The sequence below is a fragment of the Myodes glareolus genome, chromosome 20, assembly GCF_982192425.1.
Source record: "Myodes glareolus chromosome 20, mMyoGla1.1, whole genome shotgun sequence".
NCBI lineage: Eukaryota > Metazoa > Chordata > Mammalia > Rodentia > Cricetidae > Myodes > Myodes glareolus.
Window position 1 is genome coordinate 30,688,372 of NC_142045.1, and position 19,458 is coordinate 30,707,829.

The following is a 19,458-nucleotide window of genomic DNA, read 5'->3' on the forward strand; positions in this document are numbered from 1 at the left end:
AGTCACAAGCAATATACAGTCTGACAGAAGAAGTATATTGATAATGATGTAAGCACTTTTTAAAACGTCTTGAAATGATCAATACTCCATACTGTATACCACAGCACGAGTGCTTAGGAGAGACTTTTTGCTCATAACATCATCATAGACTAGGACACAGACAGATATGACTAATTATAACAGAAACACTTCAAGACATTAGCGCAAGGCATTGTGGGAGTAGGGAAGAAGAGGTTAGAGATGTATAGGGTCTATATGTTGTCAAGGCTCTTAGAGTTCCAATAGAGGTGAGGCTTTGCCTTAATAGCAGTGCTGCAGCAGTTGGAGACAACCTGCTGTAGAAGCCATCACGATATTCTAACACAGTGATGGACACAGAGCCTTCTTAGTGGGTGATCTTGGCTGTAACTGAAAGACTCCTAAGGGGAAATCTCCTAAAGCATGAGATTCTCACTTGACCCTAATATCAGCATCCATACTGGATTCAGAGTCTAGTCAGGTGGGCAGCTGCTAGGAAGTGATGCTTTACCGACAATATCACGTCACACATCGTCTTCTTGAGCAAACATGGCTGCTATTTGGGTTTAATCGTGTTGTAATGGCGAACCCCCATTCAAAGTTACAAAGTCTCCTGAGGGACTCACAGATATCTTCCCTAGAGCCACAGGCTTCCATTCTCTGGATAATAAACCCAGGGACCTTTTCTCAAGAGAACACTTATTTACTTAAGAAAGTTCAGATCTTTCTGTCCCCAGGGGACAGATGAGCAGCTAGCTCAACTGTATCCCGTAAATTCTGAGATTCATAATTTCCGACTTCCTTTCCTGGTGTATAAATCCCTTGTGCACAGGGCACATCTGGCTCTCAGCACACACATCCGCATTGGGGAATTGGAACATGGGGACTGATGTTCAGATCATAGTGTAAATCAGTACTTCGTCTGTTTCCTGATGCAGACACCTTGGTTCTTGTCAGAGAACAGGGACAAGAGCAGTAAGAGGTGCCACGGCTCACTCATTTCCACTGTTTTAGTCCTGCCACACGCATGCGTGTTTTTTAAGCCTCTATAGAGCTCACTGAGTCAAGCAGAGCAGTGCACACCTGTAATCCCAGCACCCGAGACTCAAGAGAGGATTGTCACTTGGACGGTAGCATATGCTATATGATGAGTTCAAAGTCAGCCTGGACTGCACATTGAGATAAAGTAAGTGAATAAGCCATTGCTTTAAGAAGCAATTAAAAAGCTTTGCAAACCACAATGTTCTTTAAATCTATAAAGAATAAAGGATTTGCCCACTGGGTATATTTTCTAAACCTATTGTTGGGTATTAACATGTTAATTTGGAAATTTGATTTTGATCCCAGCTCCTTCTCCTAGCCTACCTCCATCCCCTTGGGTCTCGGTTTCCTGGTACTGTGGATCCAGAGTTCCCCAGTTCTTTTTTGCTGACCAATTCAGCCACTCCTCCAACCCCCCCACAATCTTTTTGCCACTCCCCAACTACCTGGAGGGACCTCACAGCCACCACATGTGGCTGGAGCTCAGGGAGGCCACCCCTCCTTTCTCTCATCTGTTCTTTCTAGGGAATCCATCCTCCAGCCTCCTCACAATCACCTCCAACCCTTCAGCTATGCTGCCATTCCTGGCAGCTCTAGACTACCTCTAGCTCTGCCTCCACCTCCCTTAGTGGAGGTGGACCTGTGGCAGTTTGGATGAGGATGGCTCTCATAGACTCGTAAATTTGAATTCTTGGTCACCAGGGAGTGACACTATTTGAAAAGATTAGGAGATAAAGCCTTCTTGGAGAAAGTGTGTCACTGGGGGTGGGCTTTGAGGTTTTAAAAGCCCACGCCAGGCCCAGAGTTTCTCTCTCTCTCTCTCTCTCTCTCTCTCTCCCCCCCCCCCCCCCTCTCTCTCTCTCTCTCTCTCTCTCTCTCTCTCAATCAGCCAACTGACCAGGACGTGGCTCTCAGCTTCTTCTCCAGCACCATTTCTGCCTCTGTGCCACCATTCTTTCTTCCATGATGATAAAGGACTAAAATTGTAAACAAGCCCCCAGTTTAATGCATTCTTTTACAAGTTGCTGTGATCATGCTGTCTCTTCGCAGCACCAGAACATTGATTAAGACAGAACCCAAGTCACAAAGGACTGAGTCAGAGTCAGTCCCCTCCCCCACCTCTAGCATGCCACCCACTCCATCTACTGCATCATCATTGCGCCCATCAGTACTGCCTGGAGGCTGAAACCAGAGTTCTAGCCAGAACTTCAAATCTTGGAACCCTAAGACACAGAACGGCCCCACTCCTGAAAAACAAGCATCATTCTTCTGGTCTGTGACCTGTCAGAGTGTGGTAACAGCAACCAAAGAACTCAGCACACGCCCAGAAAGCTACACCAAGAAACACTACAAACACCATAACTCCAGAGGTCTAGTTCCCAGCACAAAACTACAAGCACCAACAGCCAAGTCAGTATGCTTCCACCAGAAGCCAGCATGCCTACAGTACCATTCCCCAAGAAAATCAGTTTAGAAAATCGTAAGACAAGGACTTCAAAATAGCAATTATGAGCATGTTACCTCGGAAGGAGATACGTGGACATTAGGATTCCAAAGGCCCAAGATGGTAGCCCAGTTTTGTAGGGTAATCTGTGAGGGAGAGTGGTATGGGAGAATTGTCTGTAATCTGTCAATCATATTTTAAATAAATGCTGATTGGCCAGGCAGGAGGTATAGGCGGGAAAATCAGACAGGAAGTAGAGGTGATGAAATGAGAACAGGAAAATTCTGGGAAGCAGGAAGTTCCCTCCACCATTCCTGCCCAGACCACCGAAGAAGCAACATGTGAGCTGACAGCTGAAAAAGGTACCAAGCCATATGGCTAACATAGATGAGAATAAAGGGTTAATATAAGCTATAAGAGTTAACAAGAAGCCTGAGCTAATGGGCCAATCAGTTTATAATCTTATGGAGTCCTGTGTGTGATTTTCTTTGGGGTTTGTCGACTGTGGGGTACTGGGCGGGACAGAAACCCCAACAAACAGGACCCTTCATGTTACAGGACAGAGCAGTAGGTGTTCTACACACTTCCTCCCTTTCTGAGGTCATCATGTACACTGGCCACTCCACCATTGTTTTTTACGGGACTCCTACTGTGCCACAATTTTGTCTAAAGCCTCCCTTTCTGCTGAGATTAACCTTTCTGAGAGAACCCCTCTTTGTTGTAGACATAACCAGTCATGTGTTGTGGGGTCCTAGTGTCTCCGGAATGGAGAACTGTATCCTGAAGTTCTTTCCTTTAGAAGTTCTAAAATCACAAGAGAAGAATCGGACATGCTGAAGGACAAGGAAGACCTGGAAGGTGAATCATTGGTAGGAATGTGGGCTTCTAGAGAAAGCTGGGGGTTAGGAACAGTGAGAGGAGTAGGTTGAATCCAAGTCATGAAGACCTTGTCAGGAGTGTTATGAGCTGATGATGGAGTGAATCATAACATTGGATCATATGTCCCTAGATTATAGGAAAATATGCAACTTCGTCTTCATGCCTTTTATAAGCTGGTGAATATTCATAAAAGCCAAACTGTCAATCAAAATGAGTTAAACTTTTAGGTGACTATATTATGAAAATGGCTATTGCCATAGTTGGATCTAGAATGTCTTCCTAAGGCTGATTTGCTAAAGGCATGACCTTCAGTTCTGTGCTAATGGGAGATGGTAAACCCTTTCAGAGGCTGTGCCACTTAGGGAAATGCCCAAGGAGGGGACTGGGGGACCCTCCTTCCTTCTTCATTCCTTTTGTCCCACTTATAGGTGGCTAGTTTGCTCTGCCATGCATTTTCTAACATAGCACAGAAGGGCCAAGTGACCATGAACCACCACCTTCAGTCTGTGAACCAAAGAAGACCTTTTCTCTTTATAGGTTGATGGTCTCAGGTATTTGATTTAGTGCTGAAATATGGTATGCACATTCATCACACAAGGTTACAGAAAAAAGTATATTGATTTTAATGACTATGTTACAAGATGAAAATGTTTCTCTATGTGCTAATAAAGTAGAAAAAGAAAAGAGAAAAGCCTAAGAATTTCTTCCCTAGCAGATAATTCTAGAACAAACAAGCAGGATTCAATTGTCTATAATAGCTCCTTGTTGCAAAACTGAAGAACCTCACAGAAAACACTGTATCGGAGGAGCTGACTCTGGAATGAGATCACTCATAGACAGAAGCAACAGTCCTTGTAATTCTGTTAACTGGTAAGAGGGAGATTCAGTGAAGTCATCCAATCAAAACTGTTTATTAAAATGATGTAAAAACTCTACCATGGGTGTGAAATCAATTGCTTGTATTAAATTATTCATAATAATTTTGATTGTTGAAATTACATGTTACGCAATCAAGAGGTATAGAGATTTACTCATACCTGTCAAATGACTGAAGATAAACTTGCAAGACAAGCTTTGCCTGTGGAAATGGGCCGGGTAAAAAGTAGTTCTGAACCAGAATCAATGAAGACAAAATAAGATTTAAAATGGTGTTATGGAGATCAACAAGTGACTGTACGTTAAAAGAAAAATTTAAAAACAACCATCCCATAAGAACAAAAAGCAAGCAAGCAAGAACAACCAAAGCTCATAATCAGAGAAAAGTCAAGTCCTCTGTGTCTGTATGCCCAGTTTATGGACGTTGTAATACCGTTACTTTATATGTACATGCTGGTTAGTTTATGTCAACTGGACACAAGTGGCAGGCATCTACAAACAGGCAAAAAGAGGTGTTAGCTGAAGAATTTCCTTCATCAGAATGGCCTGTAGTCAGTCTTTGGGGCATATTCTTGATTAATGACTGGCAAAGGGTGGTGCCATCCACTGCGGGCAGTGCCACCTCTGTGCTGGTGGTCCAGGGTCGTGTAAGAAAACAACCTGAACAAGTTTTGGAAAGAAAGCAGGTAAGAAGCAGTCCTTCACGATCTCTGCTTCAGTTCGTGCCTCCAGATTCCTGCCTGGACTTCCTTTCCAGATGCCCTGTAAGCCCCAAGAGGAAGTAAACCTTTTCTTCCCCTCAAGTTGCTTTTGGTCTTGGTGATTATCACAGCAACAGAGACCAAACCAGGGCACTCTACAGAGTCAGAGTAAATATTTAATTTTTATATGAGCTCCTTGCATTGAGTCTGATGATTTTTGCTGCTTTCCAGAAAAGGTGTTTGAGATATTGAGTAGCTTGCTTTAAGCAGTACAAGGTGGGTAAGCTGCAGTCACATCATATGCAGCCTTGGCTTCAAAGGCCGTCATTGGGATCTGCCATGGACCCACAAAGGAACAAAGGACCGACAACTTGTGGTAACGTTGGGGGATCACAGAGTCTGTGGGAGATGGTTTTGCAAGGGTGTATACTGGGAACACATCCTAAATGGGAATTAGCTCTCCCTGTCTGTCTGTCTGTCTGTCTCCCCCCAATTCTTACCATGCCCTCCCCCATATAAAGGCTCAACTCATCTATTAAATATAAAATAACACTTGAATTCTTACATATGAAAAACGACCTGCATCAAAAGTAATGTCGCAATAATGTGAGTGGAAATTATTTATCTTGCTTGAAGTGTTTTTGAAGGTAATTGTATTTAAAGAGCTCTTGGTTGATTTAATCTTCAAAATGTCTTCCCTCAATCACACACACAAAAAAACCCCTCAGCAACAAAACCCAAGTAGCTCTGTTTCAGAAGTGGGTCAATGATCTGCCTGGACATTTCTCAGAAAACGAAAACACAAATAGCCAGCGAGCGCATGAAGTAAAGTCCAGTGTCACAAATCATCACTAAAATGTAAGTCAAAATCAAAAGAAGATTCCATTTCTCCAAGCCAGAGTGTTATTAGTAAATAGGTCAAAAGATAACCGTGTGTGGTAAATACACAGATGAAAAGAAACTCAAAACTGCTGGTGGGAGTATAAACAAATGCATGCATTAGGTAGCAAAATATCTAAGGAACCTCACTAAACTAAAAACAGAATACTGTAAAGATTCGGGTCAGTCAGCTTCAGAGCAGGAAATGGTGTCAAAACATCAAAGTGGTGTGTTTGTTAAACTGACTCCTAATAATGTATGGTTACACCCTTAGACAAATGCACATCTCAGTCCTCATCAAAGAAGTTCCTTTTTGCAGAGACACAAGGCATAGATAGTGACTGGAATTCTCTGCCCTAAATGGAATCTCTATATTATACGCTTCCTCCCCAAGGTGCAGGAGATGTTGTGGAAGACGCACAGGAAGATTGAAAACAAGAAGTGGTAGGAGACAATAATGGAATAGTATTTTCCAGGCATGGCAGGTCACTCGTACATACGAGCTCACAGTGCTTGTGACGGCATCCACAAGACCTGCCCCAGTTCAAGCCAGACAAATCCCTCCATGGAGAGGGGAGGTCAGACTTTGATGAACAGGAAGTCCTACCCCTAGCTGAGGAGCTATTGGCAACCTAGAGCTGCTAGAAAACGGATGGCCAGTTGCCTTTAAGGCTGTGGATCCTGATTAACCAGTTACATTACAGTAGAAGACCATAACCTAAGAGCAATAGGCAAGCATATATTAGGAAGAAGAAAGAGCACAAAGTTGGGCTGGTAAGGAAGTGCAGGGTGGGGAGGAATCCGGGAAGGCACTGAGGAGGGAATGAATAGGCTCAAAATATAAAATTCTCAACAAATTCGTAAAAATGAGAAATAATATCAGGGTGGTCCCTGTACTCATGGCACTATTATTTACAATAGGCAATGCCAGAGTCAACCGATTGACTGATTTATTAGAGAATGGAGAGATAAATAAAAGGCAACACACATAGAACAGAATTTTAGTCAGCTGTGAAATGGAGTCATCTCATTTACAGAAACACGATGGAATCGTGGATTTCTGCGGAGGGCAATGAGCCAGGCACAGGGAGGTCAGCAGGGCCCTGTTCTCGCTTATGCACGGGGTTAAACACCAGTCTGAGAGATGAACACCGGGGACCAGAGGTCATCAGAGGAGGCTAGAAGCCAGCAGAGGGCAATGGAGATTGTAAGAGCAGTAATTAAAGAAGAGGTCACGAATTTTCAAGGAAGTGGGGGGCACAGGAGGAGGTGGAAAGGGGAGAAGCGGGATAGACATGATTCATATATAGTAGGCATGTATGCGATGCTCAAAAATCTTAGATTTAAAATTAAGAAAAGATAGAAGAAGAGGTGGGGGAGATTAATAATGGTAAATGTATGTGCTTCTTTTCTGATCCTTTATTGAAGGGTTAACTCTTAGAACCACTGTAATACCAAAACCAAGATATGAGATATTTTTATTTTTAGTTATATATGGTTATATATATATGTATATATATATATATATTTCAAATTGTCATATATTAGATCATGTGAGTGTGATTGTAGCTTATAATGACAAACACACACACACACACACACACACACATGAGCTAGAAACCATAACAAAATCATAACATTCTCAATTGGGGCCATTTTGCTCTTATGATATAGGAGTATTCACAGAAAAATTAGAACATTGTTTAGAGCTTCACTGAGTGAGTAAGGACCTTAGTGTGTGCATTTTTCAGTTGGAATCATAAATTGCATGCATTATTCATGTGGCACCAATCAGAATCTCTCTTCCCCAAATCACCAATTCACTAATCATTTTGTAATAATTATATTTTAAAGGAGGCAAAGAGGAGGAGACAAAATGAAAGCAGTAAAAGGGGAAATTCAACCTTGAGCCTGAAACAAGTCCCTCTGAGTACGAAAGTAACGGCAGTTGTCACCGCAGAGCTAAATGCTCCGTGTGAACTAGGTGACTGTAGTTGGGGCCGGTGCACAAACCCAGCAGGTGAGTTCAGACAGTCAGTGTCATGATGAACAGGACAGGGACAAAGACGTTCTAATTTGTTCCAATCACGTCGAACTGTTACTTCAAGTATAAACAACCACATCGAGGCTTTCGAAGAACAATCTTTTGATTTGCCAATAAAAATTTATCTATTCGTTATATCTCGCAAAAATAGATTTGGGCTGACAAAATTTAAGCGGTGTTGGAAGTAGAAGTTCAATGGGATTAGAAAGAACTAGAGTTAGAAGGCTATTTCATTTGAGGCCGCCATCTTAGTTGGCAGAAAGGTGCTACCGTAGCAGCTCTGCCATGCTTACAATAGCAACGAAAGGGCAAGCATTGTTCCTGTACTTCAGTGTTATAAATGATAGCAGGCTAATAAATACCACACAAAGGTCTCTTAATAAAATTAATACAACCAAAGATGCATCTTTAAGAATTAGATGAGTGCATTGTGAACAATGTAAAGGAGCAATTACCTTGACAAATGCAACGATCTTCAGGGAGATTGTGGCCAGATACAAGGAGTTCATCACGAAGTCCATTAGATTCCACCAGTCGTGGATGTAATCCTGAAGTCCGCCGTCCCACATCTGCTTAATCTCTCCCCAGATAAAGCCTGCAGTTACAGAGAGGTTCACTCTAAGTGTGACTTCCAATCCAATCACTAACAAAGGAGATATGTAATGAAGTTACCACAGATATTGAAGCCACGAGAGACTGTGTGATTATCTTAGACACAGTAACTCTTTTATAGACAATAATGAGTCTCAAACAACATTTAGGACCGGAGACACTAAGCTAACTCTAGAAGATATTTTTAGCTCATTACTTAATTTATTCACTTGATACATTAAATTTTACAAGTGTGATGTTTGGGGCTGTAGAGATGGACCAGCAGTTAAGAGCGCTTAATGCTCTTGCGAAAGGATCCACCTGGAGGCTCACAACAATCTTCTCTCTTCATGTTTTCCTTTTCTTTCAAAGATTATAATATAATTACATCATTTCTCCCTTCCCTTGTCTCTACCCAAACCTTCCCATATACCTCTTTGCTCTTTCAAATTCACAACTTCTTTATTCATTAATTATTCTAACATGAATATATATGTATGTATCATATATATATATTCCTAAATATAACCTGCTCAGCCTATATAATGGTACTTGTATGTATGTTTTCCAGACTATTTGATACTAGACAACCAATAGGTGTGCCCTTCTCTGGGGATGACTATTTCTCCCATTCCCAACATCCCTCAGTTGACTATAATTTTTTGTGTATTGCCTCATGGGCTTTTCCATGTCCACTTAAGCGTAACAATTGGTGCTATCCTCTTAGCTCATGTGTCCTTAAACCCACAGACACATTTGGTCCTCAACCCTCATCAAGGAAACTTCTCTTTGAAACACATGGAGCCCATTCCAGAAAACCACAACTAAGCAAAATTCAGAGTTGTGGAGCTCAGGCTCAATGACTTCATCTACAAAACACCTGACACATAGACTCAGGGGACATTACAAATATCTTTCTCCAGGTCTAGGGGATCGACCGCCCTCTTCTGGCCTCTGAGGACACTGCAGGTACATGGTGTACTTACACACAAGCAGACAAAATGCCCACCCACATAAGGGAAAAGTAATAAGAATAAAGTCTTTTAAAAAGCTTAAGTTTTTAATGTCTCTATAACCATGTATTTTTTTCATGGGAATGTCATGAAATTTTCTGGTAAGCATTCTTTGAACTAGATTTTTCTCCGAAGTCAAATGACTTTAAAAATGGATGGAAATAGTTTGTCTGAAAAAACAAACCAAATACTTGGCTTTAGTCAAGTGATCATGGTATCTCACTTGGATTCTATCCGCAGTTGGTGCTTTTGGTGGTCTACTGTCAACCTTGAAGAAGGGATGCTCACAGCACTCATGTCAGGTTGCTAAGTGACCTAGGGATACCACACTAAGTACCACTCCCAGGGTTAATATGAGTTATCGTCTCCTTTCTAACATTATGTAATCCTCTGGAATATTTATAATGTATTTATAAAGGTCTTTATTTTATTTCCATAATCGTATTAAAATAATAATAACTATTTTAGATCCTAATGAGAGCTTTTGAATGATCTAGCATTATGAAATATTAAAGAGATAAATTCATTTATTCATAACTGCACTCATCAAAATAAATGAGACTCCTATGTAATAATGATAGACAGAAATGCCACATGCAAAATACCAAGCTTGATGGCTGCTGAGAGCACAGCAAGTTGAAAAGATCATAATTGCTTTTTACTAAATGCAAGAAAACGTCAGACCAACTATAAATACCATAGTTTGTCACATCCTCATAAGAAATGTAGGAAAAGAAGAGGTATCAAGTTCATGGAAAAGGAAGCCACTCTTCCAGTCCCCTGTGAAGAACAAGAAGAGGGGCCAGGGAGATGGCTCTGTGGATAAAAGAGGTTTTGCAAGTCTGATGACCTGGGTTCAGTTCCTGTAATCCATGTAAACATTGCGATGTGGTCGATTGTGTCTGTAATTCCAGGGACCCCATGGCAAGGTGAGAGTCAGAAATTGATTCCTCAGAAGATCCTAGGCCAGCTCTTCTGGAGTATGGAGCCCCATGGCAATAAACAATAAGAGTGACCCTGCCTCAGAAACAAGGTAGAAGACAGAAACTGACACCTTCGTGTGCCTTCTACACATGACTACACATGACTTCTACACATGACATTATACTGTGCGCCAGGAAGTGCAAGGGTTACTTATGTGGGAAAGGCACTGGCCTGATCCAGGCATCTCTCATATAAGGATCAAAATGCTCATCCTGAGCAAGAGGCGAGACAATGCCAGGAATCAGGTTCCTAAGAACACTCAGTGTAGTGGTTGATATCACTGGGCGGGGAGCAGGAAACCACCCCTCTATGACCTGCAGGGTCCGAGTGCCATAGCCTGAAGGACATCATCACAGACCTCTCTATTCCTAGAGATCATGCAGAGACCCTTCTGTGGCTCTGGATTAGAACAACAAGGTTCTTCGGCCCCCGTGTCAGCACTGACATCCTAACTAGATCACCCTCTGAGACCTTCTTCGTGAACACATCCCCTGAGCTTTCACTTAGGGCTGGGACCATTGCTGATGCCGTTGAAGAAAGGAGACACCCAGGACTGGAAAAGATACAATTCACACACTGGATTTCAGAGTTGGTGGGAAACTTACAATGTACCCCCACATGATGTGGAAAAACACTTGGTACACATAACAACACTTTCCTCTTGTACACTGGAGGCATTTTTCTCAGATCCCCTGGGCAGGCTCTTGGGATCCAGCCCATCACCACAGCCTACATGGAAAACCACAGCATAAGGAGGCCGTGTGACTACTGCTGAGCTTGTAATTAATGGGGACACTGGGGTCTGAATCTCCAACTACAGTGGCCAGGACAACAGGTTCTTACCAGGCAGACCTCTCAACATCTATTATCTAGTTTGTTTTATATAAAAACCTGCCAGTCCCCAGAGATCAGAGAGACGCGTTTGAAAGCAGAGGCTGGCAGATGTGCTTCTGGTTAGCCCTCAGTAGAACACACAGGGCTGAGAACTGGACTGTGCCAGTCAGATGGGGTGGTGCCAGGCTGCACTGTAGGAATCAGTTTTATCACGTTAGCTATGGCATTAGCCAACTCATCACCTGAAAGAACTCCAAGAGAGGATGCAATGATACACATTTCAATTAAATGATTCTATCACCAGTGTAAAAGATTCCCAAGCATTGTTTCTTACTACGGATACGATTGCAAAGGTTGACTGTTAAAATATCTGACATGAGATTAAGATCTGTCATCTACAAGTAGATGAAGACCTGATCGGCCTGCCCCAGAACGTACAAATCATATGACTGACTGGTAAAGTTGGAAGATAGCATCCTGCCAAGTAAGTGTAAAGATTTCTCTGGCAACTGTGTTTCTATAAACTTGATAGCGGTAGATATTCTAACCTAGAGTCTAGAATGTCTTTCACCGAGCAGCTTCAGTATGGAAATCCAGTCTATGATCTCTCTAGAGATCAGTGTATACTCACAACTCAGTCATCTCAAATTTATATGTATTTTCACATGTAACAGATCTTAAAGCACCTGCGGAGTAATCAGGACACTGGCGCACTGAGGGCAGAAGAGGCCCTTGTCAGGTCTGAGAGATGCAGTTGCAAACCCACTGCACGGTAATATTTTAACTTGGGAGTTCTTTAGGGTCCAAGGAAGGGAAGCTTCAAGTGGAAGCTAGCACCGGATGATACCCACAGTTTCCTAAGACTAAAAGTTCTGAGGCCCGAAAGGCTTCCGTAGAGTCCGTGGAGTCTTCCTGACTGCCCAGCCTCTTACCTCACTTCTGACACAAAACTGAAAAAGGATCCAGATTAAACCGGTAACTCAAGACAGCGCTCTTCAAGGGCTACATCAGCACAACAACTTAGCTTTAGCTCTAGATAACATTATCGATTAATGCTTGTTGGCTAATAAGTTGAAATAGTTTTACAAGACTTACTTTTAAAAGATTCATTCATTTTTCTTTGTATGAGCATTTTAACTGTTTATATGTATAAATGAGCAGTATGTAAAGGCAGTGTCCACAGAGGCCAGAAGGCGGCGTTGGTTCCCTTTTAACTGGAGTTACAGAGGATTTTGTGGGTTTTGGGAACTGAACCTTGGTCCTTGGGAGTCATCCCTCAGCCCTAGAACCTTTTTCGTTGTCAACCACCAGGTTGCAGCATCATCTCATCATGGCCTCCTCATGACCTACCTTTCTGATGGCTGTTGCTTTTTGGCCTGCTATAATCGTGCTAGTGAAATGCCAAGTTTTATCTCCTCTGGCAACAGTTATCGCGTTTTTGAACAAACAAGCCATCAGAAAAATGAGAGGGTGCTAGCACAAATGGAGACTCATCCAGAGAGCCGAGTATTCGCGGGAACTGAAAACAAAACGGGAGGGAACAAAGCTTCGGGGAGCTTCTGTCACAGCGTGTTTGTCCTGTCCCCGTGATGGAACATTTCAACATCTCGGCTCTCTGTTTATAAACAGATGGCACCGTTTCCTAGAACTGTTCTAGAAGCCTTATTACAGGCTTTGAAGCCAAGAGTGTGGACCCAGGATGGAAAGAACATAGGGGAATGAGTTTGAGAAAGAAATCCAGTGCTCTTTATTCTCTCTCTCTCTCTCTCTCTCTCTCTCTCTCTCTCTCTCTCTCTTTCTGTTTTTTTAGCTCTCCTGTGGCATTTTCACCGAGACACTTGAGAGCTCTATCCTGAACACGGCAGTGAGGACTCCAGGGAGCAGGCAGAGCCTCTGATTTCACACTCCACCATCCAGATTTCAAGCTCTGGGGAGCAACTGTGTTACAGGGAAGGATCCTGGGCCTTGCCCTCTCTTGCCGTGGGTGGGGACACAGGTAGACAGCAACATCCCTAAACAAAGAGTGAGGTACCTCTTCCTCGAAGTTAGCCCCAAGGGCCTGCTGCTCAAGGGCAGAAGCTGCTGAGCTCTTTAGTGAAGACAGAAGCCTCTGGAGAGACATCAAATCAACAAAGATAAAAAGAACACAAAGAATTCCTCACTACTGGAATTTTCCTTTGCCTTTCAAATCAGGGAACAGAAATGTCTCTCTAGGATCAGATGTCTGTCTCTGTGGAAGAATAATTGTATTACTGGAAGTTATTTTATGTAATGGGGACTGACGTGATTCTAGACCCCAAGAGACACTAAATTAAGGGCCGTTCCGAAGGTCTCATGATGCATTTAAAACTTCAACAAAGTGGAAGACAAAAGCCTATGACATCCGCTTTCCGAAGGCAGCTGGGAGAAAACTACCTATAACCTTCTTCGGTAGGTTACTGAAGATCTGAGGACACGTCCTGCTAGCGTACACTTGCCCCCTCCATTGCCATAGTACAAAAAGAGAGAAGCCTGGAAAAGGGGTGGCAAGAAATACACATAGTACTGGCAGTGCAGCTTTGTGCAATGAGGGAATAAATAGCAGAGAAGACCCAAGGGTGATTTTCCTTTCATACTTCCTTAGTTCAAGTGAAGAAAATCCCTCAAGCCTGGGGCTTATACAGCAAAGAGAAACTAGTACTACATACGGGGGCATCTTCTTAACAGTCAACTGGTGTATCTCTCTCTTGGTCCAGTCCATCATGGACAAGGGAAAATTATGCAGCTTGTTAGTGGGGCAGCTGGTAGCAGCCTAAACTCATATTGTTCCACGTGCCTGGGCCTGCAGTAGAAGGCTGAGCGTGTGTCTCTTCTCGCCAAACTCAAGAGAAGTTTTAGGGACGACAGGAGACCACACAGACTGACTTCAAGGTTCAGGGGTCGAGGTACTGCAAGATGTCAGAGGGAAGTGCATCTGATCCTAAGAACCTTGCAGTGTGTGGGCACAACAGGAGCATCTAGAGAGCACAGCAATTTCCCCAGAAGATCAGCACGCTCGTGCCTGGCACAGGTACCCAGTGATTCCCAGAAAGCAGGGTATTCAGGAAGAGGCATGGCCGGGGCACAAGTTGGTTAGTGAAGAGTTAACTTATGTTGCCATCTAACTTCCCTGAGGCAATGGGACTGGAAAGAGTAGAGATCTGTGCACCCCGGGGTTGGAGGTGAAGTATCAACCAGACACATGAACACATCTAGGTCCTTCAAGACATGAACCAGTCTTTTCCTGAGAAGAGGAAGTCTGTAAAGCGGTGATAAATTTAAAGGTTTTGAAACAGAGACCTTTGCAGAGAAGAAGGATGTTTGCGTAACTGTTAACATGGAGACTAAAAACGGGTCAAAGTGTAGAGAATGCCATTGGAGTTGTCAGCCACAAATGGGGCATCTCCAGCACTAATCCTCCCAGGGTTCAGGGACCGCAATAGAGGAGGGGGAGGAAAGAGTATGATAACCAGAGAAAACAGTGTTGTCTGGACACGACAGGACTTCTGCGCTCAGCAACTCGCCGCAGCTGTGGGTACCTGCCCAAGACCTGCACAAGATGAAGCCAGTCGGAATTCCAGATGAGATCAGGAAGAAACTATTGAGGTCTCTTCCTTACTGAGGAGCTGTGGGCAGTGGATGGCTTCTGGGGCAGGGAGAGTCTATTTTCCTAAAGGATGTGGCTCCTGGTAGGTCAACTATGTCCCAGTGGATGGGCCCATGCCCAGGAGTACATGACCAGCATAAATTGGACTTGATTGCTTATTTGAAAAGAGGATACAAAGTTGGGGGTGGGGGCTGAGAGGCAGGGACTAGATCTGGGAGAAGATCGGGGTGGATCTGGGAGAAGTTGTGAGAGGAGTGGGGGTGATTATGATGAAAATATATTGTATGGAATTCTCAGAGAATTAGTTCAAAACGTCACAATGCAATAAAATAAAGGGTCTTACATTTTAATAACTCAAGGTATCAGGAAATCAATACCTAAGAGCACTCTTATTCAAAAATAGAGAGAAGCTCTCTGATTTAGGGGGCAGAACAGAATGGCTGGAAAAGGTGAAGCAACTTTGCATTAGAACCTTAGGAACAGAGTTTCTCACCACTGTCATCTGAGAACTAAATCTATATGAAAATTTTCTTCCATAATTATTTCTCAGTCTTGAGTGTGTTTAAGTACCTCTGTAATTTCTGAATCGACTAAGCAAGATGATCACCCAGAATCTCGATTTGCTCAAAATAATTCCCAGTGGTTCTGACTGTAGTCAGCAGACCATCAACAACGGGGATGTGATACAAATGGCAATGAGTCTTCTGCATTTGAAGACAACTGTGGTTTTGACATCACTACTTTGTCATTAGGAGAAAAGAGAGGGAAACAACATGAAGGAAGCCCACAGTTTTAGCTTAGTAAAAGGAATGTCATGCCAGATGGGAGTTAGAATGTTCACACCTAAGTATAATTATTTAATAATCAATTAGGGAGTTTAAGCAATGTAATAGTATTCTTTTTATAGGATCTTCTTTAATTTAAACACTTCCATGAATATTACAAAAGGACACATTGAAACTGACAGGAAGACAAATGTGTCTTTGCTCCAGGTACCCTTTCAATGATTGTAGAAGCTTCACAATGCACATTTTTTTAAAATGAGTAAATTCATCTTTTTCACTATGAAGATCATCACTCTCCATTTACGATATGTTCTCAGTATTTTTAAAAACAATTGACTGAAACACCTTTGTCAAATGCATCTCCCTCAACAGAAGGGTAAATATTAATAATGTTCTAAGAAACAAGGGAACTTAACTTTATGTCCCAGAAAGTGATTTTTTGAATATAAAAATAAAATGTGTACATATTCTAGTACTTCTCTCCTTCCCTTCCTCCCTCCCCCTTCTTCCCTCTCTTTTTCTCCTTCTCATTTTCTTTTCTCCCTTCCATTGCTTCTTCTCCTTCCTTCCTTTTCTCCTTCTACCCCTCCTCCATCCCTCCCTTCCTTCATATCTCCAAGATATTGCTTATCCCAGCACTAGAGAGCCACATAGCCTGTTCTAGACCATGGGAAGGGAGGGAGATGGCAGCAGCAGTGTGGTGGGGTGGTACAAAGGATTTATAGTGCATAGATGTGCTATTCAATATTGTCATAACCAAGGTGCCTCCTGGAATGCATTACCCCTCTGATGAATCCCATGCGCTGCCCAGTCTCCTGCACCTGTGTAAAGGTGTAAGGAGACTCGGGGAGTAGTGCTTTGTAGGGTCTTGGTGCTTCCTGCCATCCTGGGTCTCCCACCCCTGGCTCAGTGTCTCATAGAGAATCGAGGTTCTTTGCTCAGGAGCTCTGGGATTTGTTATACTAGCATCCACCTGCTGGCGCCCTGATTTTAGACAAGGAATCGAGCTTCTCAAAGCCTGCTCCATCATTGACTCTAGCCAGATGGAACCGAGCTATTGTGACATTCACAGGAGGATGTGCATCTAAACTGTTCAGCCGCTACAGTTCCTAATATTGTTATGCAACGATAGCTATTGTAATTTCAAGCCAAGGAAAACTAATTCAAACGCCCATCCAAGTCTTTGACCTTTTTATATTTTGGTGTCTAGCTTGCTTTTCCCATACGCTCCCCTCCTCCCATCTCCACTAGGCACCACTTGGGAGCCCTGTAGATTTCAGTCTTTGAGTGCTAAATCTGACCAACACTGTCACAGCCTGACAGAATTCAGTTTTTCCCCAGTAAAGAATTCAGTTACTGTGAGTTAGTAGGTGCACAGACAACAATTTGAATATTTCTAAATATTGCATTTCTTAATGGTTTACCATATATAACTATATAAAAATAGCTTTTAAATAGTTTTACCAGCACAAACAGATAAAAAGGAAGATGAGGGAAAAAGTGTCATACTGCAATGGTTGTCTGGGTTTTTTGTTTTGTTTTGTTTTAGTATTATAATAGTCCTTCAAAATATCAAATGGATGTTTTGCTGCTGTATTTGAATCTGTACATGACTAGAGCTAGTCTGCTGAACTCACTTGAGGGGGAAGAGAGCTAAAGGCTAGTTTCTTATTATTGTAACACTGCTTAGAGCTTACTGAGGTCCTAGGAGCTTTAGAAGTAAGGCTGAAATTATGAGTTATTGAAGCCATATGATCTTAGTGATTATTTGAAAAAAAAATGAGTCGTTGAGGCATGGCTCAGTGGTAGAGCACATGCTTAGTGTGCAAGAAACCCTGGGTTTACTCCCTAGCACCAAAAGATGAAAAATAAAAATGGTCACAAGAATAAAAATTGTTACGTATGTGTGTGCATACATACATATATAAATTATATATGTATATATATTAAGATGGTCCCAATAATATGCTTGTTTGTTCCTATGAGTGTCGAGATGAGAATAAGATCAACGTTATTCATTCCAACGTTGCCTCCTTGGCAGACTCAGTTGAAGATTTTCAGACTTGTTAATATCAACGTTCTAAGCTATAAATTACGCAGCAAAGGATGGAAATGAGAAGCCAGTGTTGCTAAAGAAAAAGTGCTAAGGAAGTCTGCAATGCAGGCAAGCTGGGCACCGCGGATATTATGAGCACTTCTTGCTCTGTGGCTAGCAATTCCACAGGCTCTATTTTTAAGGGAACTGAGATGCCTTTCTCCGCGCCGTCATCTCCTCAGTTCACCCTTTGCCTCACGCTCACCGCGCATAGATTCGCATGCTGCTTGACTGTGGCGTATTCACAGGCATGATTACTGCCAATCACTGCGCAGCCATTTTACTCCCCTTGAGGAGCAAAGCACTATTTCACATATGACAACTTTTACCGAAGAGCTGCTTTCAGTATAAAATACTATTGTCATAAATTTTTGTGACAAAAATTGTCACATTTTTTGCTAAGTTGACTATATAAGTGTATGTATACATATAGATGTATATATATTTATTTTTATGTCGTATAAGAAGCTAAGGCATACGTTTACCAATCATAATGCATCTTTAGGAAAAGCTCAAAATGGCTTTTGAGAAAGTCTGAAAATTAGTATCCCAAGGAATTTTTTCTTTTCCTTAATTTTATTTTATTTATAAATTAAATATTTGCTGGCATGTGTATATGTGCTCCATATGCATGCAGTGCCTGCAAAGGCCAGAAGAGGGCGGCAGATCCTCCTGGAACTGGAGTTACGGATAGTGTGAGCTGCCATGGTGGTGTGGGTAACTGAACCCTGGTCCTCTGCAGGAGTAGCCAGGGCTCTTCATCACTAAGCCATCGCTCCAGCCTCAAGTCATTCTACCTTACGCTATCATCTAGAACCTCAACCTCAAGTCATTCTACCTTACGCTATCATCTAGAACCTCAACCTCAAGTCATTCTACCTTACGCTATCATCTAGAACCTCAACCTCAAGTCAGTCTACCTTACGCTATCATTTAGAACCTTACGATGCACGAACCAGGAAATGTTTGGGTAAGGAAATGATGCTAAAGATGTCTCACTCCATCATCTAGCAGTCTTGGGCAAGGAAGATGATTCACTGGTACAGCCATCAGATCTGACCACACCCTTATAATCTATATCACATTTGTGGAAGGGTCTAAGCACCACTACCCAAATGCCGTCTTCTACCCCTTTGTGAGAACAGGGATTCTCTCTCCCTAATGAGAGAAGCTCAGTAGATTCAATGGCATGCTAAATGCCATCCAGTTCAAATACTTTCCCTTTATTGATAAAGGCACTGAAAACCCTGAGGGTTTGTGACTGCTTGTATTTGAAGTCCCAGAGATACAGCCTCTTCACAGTATCCCAGTAACGGTGTGCAGCTTCCCAGCAACAGTTTACAGCCCTTTATAAGCCTGGATCCTCTAGAGCGCTTCAGACTCAGTCTTAGCAGTGAGGTTTTCTTGATTCAACAGTATAACTATTTTGAGAGGTCTACCTGATACATAAACACCATTGATCCCATGCCCTATTGCTGAAGTGAGATAATCATTCACGTACGGCTTTAATTCTATGAAATACCTTTTACTCTACAAGCGTCCAGATCCATTAGCCCCCTGCAGTCATATTATCCTGAAAATGTTGCCTCTAGCAGATACTTCCGACTGCTGGAATTATAGTACAGTTAAGCCTATCCACTAAGCAGTGA

General features: G+C 42.5%; 1 protein-coding gene across 3 annotated transcripts in view; it reads right to left on the reverse strand.

Moving 5' to 3' along the window:
• The window catches only part of Trpc4 (transient receptor potential cation channel subfamily C member 4), a 163,097-nt gene that overhangs the window by 26,373 nt on the left and 117,266 nt on the right, over positions 1–19,458 (reverse strand). For all 3 annotated transcript variants that reach the window (XM_048424747.3, XM_048424746.3, XM_048424748.3), the window contains one exon: positions 8,338–8,477. In XM_048424747.3, coding sequence (XP_048280704.1) covers positions 8,338–8,477 — 140 coding nt within the window. The remainder of the gene's footprint in view (positions 1–8,337; positions 8,478–19,458) is intronic.